This window comes from Chlorella variabilis (assembly GCF_000147415.1).
Source record: "Chlorella variabilis unplaced genomic scaffold CHLNCscaffold_14, whole genome shotgun sequence".
NCBI lineage: Eukaryota > Viridiplantae > Chlorophyta > Trebouxiophyceae > Chlorellales > Chlorellaceae > Chlorella > Chlorella variabilis.
The window spans coordinates 1,024,537-1,035,393 of NW_005435074.1; the positions used below are offsets into that span (position 1 = coordinate 1,024,537).

Consider the following 10,857-nt stretch of genomic DNA (forward strand, 5'->3'; position numbering starts at 1 on the left):
CGGCGGCGGCAGGGCAGCATACGCCTGCTGAGGATCGGACAGCAGCGCTCTGCCTGCGGCCGGCGCCAGCGCCGCCAGTTGCTGCGCCAGCAGGCTGGGCCCTGGGCGGGGGTCGGGCCCTCCTCCGCCCAGCTGCTGCAGCAGCGCCGGCAGGGCTGCCGGCGCCAGGCTGTGCTGCATCGCGTGCAGTGCGGCCACGGCAGCAGCGCCAGGGCCGCCGCCCGCTGGCGGCTGTTGCAGGAGGGGCAGGCACGGCGGGAGGCGCGGGCTGCTCCCATCGCCGCTGCCGGTTTCCGCATCGGTCCCTTGGTTGGCAGCTCCCCGCGCCGCGCCTGCAGCCACCCCGGGCGGCAGCTGCGCCGCCTTGCGTGCAAACGCCTCCAGCACGGCCGCCCCCCGCCGCACCTGCTGCTGCGCCTGCTGCTGGCCGGCGGCGGCGGCGCCGCCGCCGCCGGCGTCAGCCTTGGCGGCCGCCGCCTGCTGGCGCAGTAGGGCCACCGCCCAGTGGCTGCTGCCGTGCTGCCCCTCCACCCTGCCCAGCCACTGCTGCGGGCCGTCGCCCGGCGCCGCCAGTAGCTGCGCCGCCAGCGCCAGCTGCCCCGCCAGTGCCTGCCGCGCCGCCTGCTGCTGCGCGGCCTGCTGCAGCCGCCACAGCCCGCCGGTCAGCATGGGCAGCAGCTTGGCCGCAATGTCGGAGGCGGCCAGGCTGCCCCCGTGGGCGGACAGCAGGGCAAACAGCAGCGGCGGGGGCACGCCGGAGCGGCGCTGCCACCCCTGCTGCGCCGCCGCCAGCGCGTCCGCCAGCGCCGGGGCGGCCGCCGGCCCGCCGCCGCCGCCGCCACCACCCGTGGCCGCTCGCACCGCCGCTGCCACCGCACGCTGCAGCAGGTTGAGGCAGGTGGCCAGTAGGGACAGCACCTCCCGGTGACCACAGCATGCCCTCAGCGCCGCCAGCGCCGCCAGCAGCCAGCCGGCGGCGGGGCTGCCGCCCGCGGCGGGCGCCGGGGCGGGCGAGGCTCTGGCGGGCGGGGAGGCGCGGGCGCCGCCGCCACCGCCGCCGTCTGTGCTGGCCAGAAACGCCTTGGCTGCCGCCAGCAGCACGTGTGCTGTGTGGCGCTGCTGCCAGGGCTGCAGGCGCTGCACCCGCAGCAGCAGCGGCTCGAGGGCAGGTGCAGGGCCGCCGGCGTCTGCTGCTGCCGGCGCCGGCGCTTTGCCTGCTTGCGGTGGCGCCGCCGCAAAGCCCAGCAGCGCCAGCAGCTGCTGCTGCAGGCGGTGCAGAGCGGGGTCGCGCCACCGCTGCTGCGGCAGCCCCTGCCGCGGCTGCCGGCCAGCTGCCTCCCCGTCGCTGCCGCCGCTGGTGCTGCTGGCCGGGTGGCGGCTGGGCGCCAGCAGCAGGCGCTCCCATTCCGCCGCCTCCTCGGCTGCAGCTGCCGCATCTGCCTCCCACGCGGCGCCGCCCCATCCTTCTACCGCCGCCACGCCGCACCGAGCCAGCAACGCCTGCCTGGCTGCCGCATAGCGCAGCCTGGGCAGCGGCCACGCCTGGCCGGTGGCGGTGCCAGAGCCGCCGGCGGCCGGCCCGGCGGCGGGCGCCAGGGTGGGGCAGTCCAGTAGCGGGTGCAGCTGCTGCAGCAGCTCCAAGGGAAGGCACCCAGCAGCCCTGCCGGCCGCGCCGCCGGCGCCGCCGGGCGAGCCGGCCGTCGGCTGCTGCTGCAGCGGGAAGGCCCCCGCCGCCAGGCAGCTCCGCAGGTAGGCTGCCGGGCAGAACAGCCCCGCCTCCGCCAGCAGCAGGGCCAGGTGCAGCAGGCGCTGGCGCTGCCAGCGCCGCTGCAGCGGCTGCGCCGCGGCGGCGCCCGCCAGCCACGCCTGCAGCGCGGCCTGCAGCGGCGGCGCGCCGCCGCCACTGCCCGCTGGCTGTGCCTGCTGCCGCTGGCTGGCGAGGTCTGTTGCCAGGGCTTGCAGCAGAGCCAAGCCATACAGCACCCGCTCCGGCACCAGGGCCGAGGCACCAGCCTGCTGCTCCTGCTCCTGCTCCTGCTGCTCCTGCTGCTGCTGTTGCTCCTGCTCCGCCTCGTCCCCTGCCTGCCCCGCTGCGTGCAGCGCCAGCGCAGCGCCGAAATCGGCGGCGGGGGCCGCCGCCGCCCACTCGCACACCACCCTCGCAGCCTGCGCCACGCCCGCCGCCGCCGCCTCTGCCTCCGCCTCCGCCCCTGCCGACCCTCCGGGCTGCACAGACACCAGCTTGAGCAGCGCCGCCACGGCCGCCGCCGCGCCGCTCCCCGCCTGCAGCTGCTCATCAAGCAGCTGCGCCGCCTTGCCGTCATGCCAGTGCAGCACCCTGCAGGCAGGCGGGGAGCAGGGTGGGCTCGCCAGGCAGGCAGCAAAGGCCTGCCTTGCTCTTGCTCTTCCAAAGGAAGCCGGCACGCAGGAGGCACGCCGCCGCAGCCAGTCCCCGCCTCCCCGCCGCTCACCGGGCGTGCAGGGCGGTCGACAGCCGCCTGCGTGCGGCGGCGACCCAGCCGGCCGCCCGCGCTTGCGTGCCGCCGCCGCCGCCGCCCGCGGGCCGCTGCAGCGGCCCCAGCAGCGCCTCATCTGCCGACACAAATGCGGCGGGGTGCAGGGCAAGCACCTGCTCCGCGGCCTGCAGCAGCACCCGATGCAGCTCCTCGGCCTCTCGCTGCTGCCGCAGGTGCTGCCGCTGGCGCCACCCGCGCTGCGCCCCCTGCCCCTGCCCCTGCCCCTGCCCCTGCTGGGGCCCCGCCGCCGCCCCCGCGGCCGCGGCGGCGGCAGCCGCGGCCTGCGCGTCGGCGGCGGCCGCCTCGCCGCCCTTCAGCAGCAGCTCCACCAGCGCGACGGCCTGCTGCTGCGCCAGTGGGGTGCTCTGCACGCACTGCGCCAGCAGGGCCAGCACCTGGCGCCGCCCCTCGGCGGGCAGCGGCGCCAGCACCCTGCCGCCGGCCGCCCACTCCGCCACCCTGGTGCCATCCAGCAGCCCCGCGGAGCAGCAGTGTCCCGCCAGAAGCATGCCGTACCGCCACGCCGCCGGCATGGCGGCGGCGGCGGCGGCGGCAGCTGTGGCAGCGTCCGCATCGCCGCCATCGCCGCCCTGCCCGCCATCCAGCGCGGCGCCGCTGCCGCCGCGCTGCAGCGGCGGCGCCTGGCCCTGGCCGGGCGCGGCGGGCCGCGCGGGGCGCCCCGCTGCCGCTGCCACCGCTGGCTGCGCCGCCGCCGCCTCCAGGAACGCCAGCAGCTCTTCCGTCAGCTGCCTGCTGCGCTGCTGCGCCTCGCTGGCGCCGTCCCACCCCGCCGGCCTGCACACGCATGGGGTGGGTGGGTGGGTGGGTGGGGGCAGCAGCGTGGGGGCAGCTGGAGGGGACAGCAGGCAAGATGCGAGCGGAGGCAGGTGGGTGCAGGTGGGTGCAGCTGGGTGCAGGAGAGGCGGCAGGTCGAGCGGGCGGGCTGGCAGCGCACCTGGTCCTGTTGAGGGCGGTGACGCGGAGGAACCACAGCGCGCGCGGCAGCGGCGTCGCCAGCTCAGCCATCAGCTCAAACTGGCGGGTGCGCGGGAAGCCGTGCGGCACGGCGCCGCCCTCGCCGCCGCCGCCCCACCCCAGCGCGCGCAGCGGCGGCGCCCCCGCAGCCGCCAGCTGCTGCCGCGCCCACGCCTCTGCCGCCTCCTTGCCTGACGCGCCCCGGCTGGTCTGCAGCGGGAAGCGCGGCGGCGGCGGCAGCCCCGGGGGACCGCCGGCCGCCGCCGGCGCAGCCAGCTGCGCTGCTGCGCTGAGGGGTGCGTCGTAGAGCAGGTGCGCCTTGCGCTTGGCCTCCCGCTGGCGGGCTGGGCCCTGCAGCTGCTGGCGCAGCGACTGCACAAAGGGGCGGTGGCGGCAGCGCAGGAGTGAACGGGCAAAGGGGTGGGGGTGGCATGGCGCTCGTCATTGCATGGAACCAAGCGCGCAGGTAGCACTGCCAGCAAAGCCATCAACGCAAGTGCCCACAATCGCAGGCAGCAGCGGCACCCACCCTGCGCCAGTACGCCAGGCTGGCGGCGCTGTAAAAGGCGGGCGGCTGGTCGGTGAGGGTCAGGCCCAGCTCCCGCTGCGGCGTGAACCCCACCGACCCCGCCTCGCTGTGCCGGTAGCCGTGCAGCAGCGAATCCGGCGTCAGGGCATCCTCCGGGCAACCCTGGCAGGGGCAGGGGAAGGGCGGGTGAGGGGGCAGACGGGCGCAGGAAGAAGACCAGAGTTGGCGTCTGGCGGGGCGCGCCGTGCATGCCAGGGTGCAGCGGTGCTGCACAAGCACATCGACTGTGCAAGCAGAGCGCTGGGCGGCACAGGGCAAAAGGAAACAAGCCGCCAGCAGGCGGCAGCGGCGGCAGGTGCTCACCGGCAGGTGGGGAAACACATCCGGCAGCCCCAGCGATTCGCTGAGCGGCTGCAGCCCGCGCTGATTCATGTCTCCACGCAGAAACAGGAGCTTGGGCGCTTGCCTAGCATCGCTTTGCTCCGCCGTGCCTCCCTGGAAGCTGCTCAACGCACAATCAGGCGCCCACGATGCTAGAGGAAGGCACCAACAAGCACGCAACGAACACGCGGGCTCAGCGCAATGATCGACATGCGCTATCGATAATATGAGGCCACCCTCTCCTCACAGCCTTTCGTGCGCGACTCCAACAATCGAGGCAACTAAAATGCAAGAAGAGGAAGTGCAAGAAGGGTACAAGAAATCAAGCAGCTGGCCCAAAGGCCAGCGGCACAGCGGGCATGCCGGGTGCGGCACCGCTGACCCGCTACTGCTCCTGCTGTTGCAGCTGCTGCAGCACCTGCGGCGGGAGGAGCGGCCGCAGCTGGCTCAGCACCACGGCTGCCTTGTCTGGCGGAAGCTCGGTCAACGCCGCCAGCACCAGGCGGTAGACTGCCGCTGCGTCGTTCCCTGCTGCCGCCGCTGCCGCCTCGCCCGCTGCCGCCGCTGGGCTCCCCGGCTGAGCCTGCGACGCGGCGCTGGGGTGGTGCTGGAGGAGGGGGGGCAGCAGCACCGCCTGCACCGCCTGCGGCAGGTGCTGCTGAAGGCGGGCAATGACCTGGCTGATCCCGGCGTCTGATGCTGCGGCTGTGGCGGCCGCAGTCTGCTGTGCGGGCTCAGCTGCGCCCACCCCTGGGGACTGATCCATGGGCTCAGGCTGCTGCTGCTGCTGCTGCTGCGGGTGGTGGGCGGATGCCGGGGCCACATCCATGCTGGTGGGCCCGCCTGCTGCTGCTGCTGCTGCCGCCGCCGGGGCCGTGCCATTCGGGGCCTCCCCGGCCGACAATGGCGGCGTCAACTGCTGCTGCAGCTGCTGCAGCTGCTGCCCCGGCGCCGGCGGCCCGCCGGCCGCCTGCGGGCTGCCATTGGCGCCAGCACCTCCCATGCCGTCATCGACGTCTGCCAGCGCAGACTCAACAAACTGGGCAGCTGAGGCGGCCTCGGCGGCGCTGATGGCGGGCGGCCCTGCGGCCGCCGCCGAGGCGGGCGCCACATCCACCTGCATCGCCTCTGCTGCAGTCGCCGCCGCCGCGGCTGTGGCAGTGGCCGCCGCCGCGTGCGGCTCGCCGCCATCCATGGCCTCCAGCGGCGGCGGGCGGTCCTCTAGACCGTTGGGCAGCCCGCCCAGCCTGCCGTGCTGCTGCTGCTGCTGCTGCTGCTGCAGGTGCTGCTGCTGCGCTGCCGCCATGGCCGCCGCCTGCTGCTGCAGCAGCGCCTGGTGCTGCTGCTGATCCAGCACCTGCGGGCAAAGCACGCACAGCGCGGGGCGGCGGTGAGCAGGAGCGGCGGCGGGCTGGAAGAGGCAGCCTTGCTGCCAGATGGCATCGACGCTGAACCCTGCGTGCCCCACTAGCAGCCGTGCCGGCCAGCGGTCGCCGGCTCCAAAGCTGAGTTGTAGGCCTGCCCCCCCACCACACACACACACACGCACGTACACACCTGGGGCGGGCGTCCATCGATGTAGGGCGAGGGCGGGTTGTTGTTGACCCCCGTCAGGGACGCCAGCGCCGGCGGAGGCGGCAGCAGGGCGGCGGCGTCAGCCAGCCGTGTGCTGGTCACCATCAGCAGCTTCTCTACGGCCAGCACCTGCGGCAGCAGGAGCGGGAGCTGCGGGGTGGGCGCTGGCGCCCGACAGGATGGCGGGACAGCCGTCCGCGGCTCCTCCCGCCACCGATGCCGAGTTCCGATGCTGAGTGTGCATCCCGCGTCCGGCCACTCGGCTCCGACACCCCCAACACGTCGCCACTCGGCCAGCCCCCGTAGAGCCCCCGCTCACCCATTTCTCCAGCCGCCCATACTGCTTGCGCGGCTCCAGCAGCACTTCGCACAGCCGCTGCAGGGTGAAGGGCGCCTCCTCGAACCCCTCCAGCAGGGTGTGCAGCCGGGCGGCCAGCGCAGCGGGCGAGTCGAAGCCGGGCGGCAGCGGCCGCTGCGGCCCCACCTGCGGGCGTGACAGCATGGGCATGGGGGAGATGAGGGAGGGGCCATGGCATGGCACATGCGCAGGAACTGCAGCGGCAGCGGCGGCAGCGGCAGCCCACTGCTGCATAGCTGCGCGTCGTGCTTTATGTTGATGATGGCTGGTTGCTGGCATGCAGGGGCCCGCCAGGCCCCACCGCCACCCCTGCCTGCACCCACCTCTGCCTGCTCCTGCTGGTTGTAGTCTGCCAGCACCGAGTCCACCATGCTGTGCAGCAGCGGCAGCAGCAGTCGCCACTCGTAGCGCTGCCTCCCTGTAAGCGCAGTCTCGGCCAGCACGCCGCGGCAGGCAGCGTCCAGCGGCAGCCGCTGTGCCGCCGCCGGCAGGCTGCAGGGACGAGGGCGGGCGGGCGGCAGCTGCATCAGAACGCATGGAGGGCCCCATTCCCAGCACCCAGGGGCCCCTGGCTGCCCAGAAGCCCAAGCAGGGGCCGACAGACTGCGTGGGCACCCCCGATCCCGCCGCCTCGCACCCAGCAATGCAGCACGAGCAGTCCGCACACCTGCAAAGCGCTTCCAGCCTATCTGGGCCAGCTATTAAGCAGCCCTCCTCGTCCTGGTTGGCAGCACCGCCAGCGGCGTGGTTGCCGTCGGGCGCCGGCGGGTGCTCCATCACCATCTGCACCGCTGCTACCCTCCCGAGCAGCGCTGCCGCGGGGGAGAGCAATTGCGGGGAGCCAAGAGATGGATGCAGGTGCTGAGGGCCTGGGGCGGTGGGCGACGACAGGCCCGAGTTTGGGGAGAAACAGCGATCGATGCCCACCCTCACAAGCTCCACCCCCACCGCTGCCCAGCACGCAGCATACTTGGACTTCAAATGGGGCTCGCGCCGCTCGGATGCCGGGTTTCATCACAGCTAATTTACAGGCCAGGGACTCCCGATCGTCCGTCCTCCCGTAATGGCCGACGTCCGCAGCCTGCTGCAGCGGTGCGGCGTGGACCAGAAGCAGCGGGCTGCCGTGGAGGCAAAGGCCAACGAGTATGCGCGCATAAGCACGGCGCGGATGGGCGTGGGAGCGCTGGGCCAGGTGCTCGGCTCCCTGCCCAAACGCTGCAGCTGCTGCCGCCTGCTGCCGGCTGGTGGCAGCCGCGGCGCCAGCCGGGGGTGCTGTTGCCCCGTGTTTGGTGCACCGCATTGGCAAGCCAAACACCAGCGGTGTCCACACACGCGTGGTACAAGCTTCAGGGAGTGCCTTCATGGCCGTGTTGCAAGCTGCCAGCAGCCGCCACCCCAGCGCCCACACTTGGCCACGCCTCTGCCACCGCCTCACCGGCACGTGCTGCTCTGCCTGTCGCCTGCACCGCCGACCCCGCCTGCAGGGCGAGCTGTGCAAGGGGGCGGCGTGCATGGAGCTGGCGTGCATGACGCTGGGGGTGGCGGTGGATGCGGCACAGGTGGCGCGGTTCAGCGGCGTGGGTGAGCGCGTGTATCGCAACGCCAAGGCCGCGCTGCAAAAGGTGCTGGGCGTCACCAGCAAGACCACAGCCCGCGAGCTGTGCGTCCAGGTGGGTTTCCGCCCCGGGAGGTGGCTGGGCTGTAGGGGTGAGCAAGCCCCGCACTTGCCGCCTCGAGAAGCGGCACACCGACCGCCGCACTCCGCTCCGCTGCCCTCCTCCTTGCGCATCCCCCCGCGCCCCCCGCAGTTTGGCTGCGCGGGCCACGAGCCGGCCGTGAGGGCGGCGCTGGCGGCGTACAAGGACCGCTTTGTGCGCTCGCTGCCCGCGGCGCAGCAGCGGCACGTCGACTTTGGGCGCCCCGTCTTCCTGGCAGCTGCCTTCTACCTGGTGGCGCGCAAGAAGAAAGTGGCGGTGAGGGCCGCGGGGGGTGGGGTGGGGGGTCTGGTGCAGGTGCCCCCACCTGGGCCTGCTCTCGTGCCCGTCTGCCTCCCGCCCAGGCTTCACTGCCGCTCCCTCGCCCACGCCTTTGCCCGCGCCATGCGGGGCATCGCGCACCCTGCACGGTGCCCCGGCACAGCACCTCACCACCGACCGCCCCGCTGCCCCCGCCTGTCGCCGCCGCCCCCGCCCCCCTCCCCCAGGTGGACCGTGTGAAGCTGCTGGACCCTCTTGGGGTCACCGCCGCCGAGCTGGCCCAGGCGTGCGCCTCCATGGCCAACCTGTGCCACGACCTGGTGGGCTGCGAGCCGCGCAAGCGCAGGGCGGAGGAGCTGCCCGCGCAGCAGCGGGCGCTCATCGACCGCACGGGGTGGGTGGCAGAGGGGCGCGCGGGGCGGGGCGGGGCGGGGCGGGGTGGGGCGGGGCGGGTTGGTGGCTGCGCAGGGCGGTGTGTGGAGGCAGCGGCGAGCATGGGAGGCGGCGCTGTGGGGTTTGCGAGAGGCGGCCAGTCCCGTGGTGGCGCAAGTGCCTGGTCACCTCCCTCCCGCCGCGCCCCGCCCCGCTGCAGCGCTGCCAGCGACGGCGATGAGGCCAGCAGCAGCGAGGATGAGGTGGAGGACGACGGGCAAGTGGGATACCGCATCAACGCCAAGAAGCAGCGCCAGCGGGTGAGCCCAGCCAGGGGCGCCGCAGGCGCGGGCAGCGAGGGTTGTTGGGGGGGTGCGCTGGAGCGCTCGCCTCGCCTCCGTGCAGCGCTGAACAGTGGCAGTCGGTCGCTGCTGCTATAGGGCCTCGTTCCGCTGCCGCGCCTCACCCGGCTGCTGGCTGCTGCAGGAGTATGATGACTGGAAGCAAAAGGTGCTGACCAAGCCCCAGCCCGGCACCAGCACCGGCGGCGGCGCCAGCAGCAGCAGTGCAGCAGCAGATGCGCCAGGTGCAGCTGCTGCTGCTGCTGGCGGCGGCGGCGGCGGTAGGAAGCAGAAGCTGACCGAGAAGAAGCTGCGGCAGGCGGTGCTGAGCTTTGCAGCAGCAGCAGGGGCCGCCGCCGCTGCAGAAGCCTCCCCCAACGGAGGGACGGGCGAACCTGCCGCGGCGGCACCCGAGCAGCAGGCGGCAGCAGGCGGCGCCGACAAGGGCAAGGCGGCCAAGCAGGGCGGGAGCGGGCAGGCATCGCGCAAAGCGCCGCTGGCCAGCAGGAACAGCTGACCCTGCGCCGCCCAGCCTCCCAGCAGGCTAGGCTGACCCCGCTGTTTCCAGCGCTCCTGTGCTTGTAATGTTGGGCATTACATCCACCCCGCAGAAGCAGCTGCAGCACCAGTCAGCCCAACCTAAATCAGTCAGTTTGCTGCTGCTGGCTCGCTGCGTCCCAGCGCCGCCAGCACGCCGCCACCTGCTGCCGCCGGGTCCGCTGCCGCCAGCAGCAGCCGCTTGCCCAGCTGGCGCCAGTCTGCGGGGTCCCCAGCCTGGGTGCCGCCTGCCTGCAGCGCGCTGACGGAGCCGGGTGGGGGGGGGCCGGAGCCTGCGGGCAGCGGCGCGCCCGCCGCCGCCAGGAGCTGCTCGACGCCTCGAGGCGAGCACACCAGCAGCAGCACCTCCCGCTCCTGCAGCGGGGCCCCCAGGCCCGCATCCAGCTCCACCCGCCAGTTCTGCTGCAACAGCTCCTGCCACACCGCCTCCGCCGCTGCCGCCGCCGCCGCCGCCGCGTCCTCGCCGCCGCCGGCCTCGTCCAGGGCGGCCCGGGTGCGGACTTTGAGGAAGTAGGGGGCGCGGTCCCGCCCGCTCCACAGCTGCTGAGCAAAGGGCAGGGCCTGCGCCGCCGGGGAGGACCAACAGCACCTGTGAGGCGGGCCAGCTGAGGAGTGGAAACGGCGGGGGCGGAGTGTGGCACACACCTCGCCAACCCGGATTCCGTCGCTGCTGACCCCTGCGTGCACGCCACCCACCGCCGCAGCACCCACCTGCTGGCTGGAGAAGGCGTGGTTGATGGCCAGCGGCTGCAGGCAGGCCCGCAGGGCATCCACCTGGCCGCCGCCGCCGCCGGCTGCCGCCGCGTGCGGCGCCGCCACCAGCAGCACGCACTTCTCCCGCATGGCATCGGTCATCGCATCAAACTCCTCCTCATCCTCGTACCTGCACCCGTACTGATCAGTTAACAGGTGCAGCAGGTGCGAGGGAGAGGCAGCTGTGCTGCCTGCTCACCAAAACTCGCTGGTGGCCACCACCCGCCGGCCCGCCTGTGGCGGCGGCCGCCTGTGCCCGCGGCGGCACGCCGCACGCCCGGCAGCTGCTGATCGCGCCGCCCACATCCAGCGGCCCGCGGGCTTGAAGCTGAGAGGGGGCCTGCCAGGCCTGGCGCCTTGGCATGTTGGAGAGGGCAGCGACATATTGCAGACAGAGGCAGCTCTAGGATAGGTGGATTGAGCAGCGAGAATCGAGAGCGGCGAGAATCGAGAGCGGCCTCCCCGATGATGTTGATGGCGCCGCGCTGCGCTACCACAGCAGGGAGTGAGGCGGAGCGAGTCA

The 10,857-nt window shown here is 73.7% G+C and overlaps 3 protein-coding genes across 3 annotated transcripts in view; 1 reads left to right on the plus strand and 2 right to left on the minus strand.

Moving 5' to 3' along the window:
* Positions 1–4,786: 4,786 nt before the first annotated feature.
* Positions 4,787–7,117, minus strand: CHLNCDRAFT_135782 (hypothetical protein; the record flags this gene model as incomplete). Its single annotated transcript, XM_005846459.1, has 5 exons — positions 4,787–5,758; positions 5,959–6,105; positions 6,296–6,460; positions 6,658–6,826; positions 7,002–7,117. 5 exons carry the CDS (start codon positions 7,115–7,117, stop codon positions 4,787–4,789), a joined length of 1,569 nt encoding a protein of 522 aa, XP_005846521.1.
* Positions 7,118–7,818: 701 nt separating this feature from the next.
* CHLNCDRAFT_11567 (hypothetical protein) lies at positions 7,819–8,669 on the plus strand (the record flags this gene model as incomplete). The annotated part of the gene is made up of 3 exons (XM_005846288.1): positions 7,819–8,004; positions 8,143–8,307; positions 8,538–8,669. Coding segments are annotated over 3 exons (483 nt in total), but the record flags the coding sequence as incomplete, so codon positions are not given.
* Positions 8,670–9,671: 1,002 nt separating this feature from the next.
* The window catches only part of CHLNCDRAFT_135784 (hypothetical protein), a gene marked incomplete at both ends in the record, with an annotated part of 3,917 nt that continues 2,731 nt past the window's right edge, over positions 9,672–10,857 (minus strand). The window contains 2 exons of the mRNA XM_005846460.1: positions 9,672–10,142; positions 10,293–10,475. Coding sequence (XP_005846522.1) covers positions 9,672–10,142; positions 10,293–10,475 — 654 coding nt within the window. The remainder of the gene's footprint in view (positions 10,143–10,292; positions 10,476–10,857) is intronic.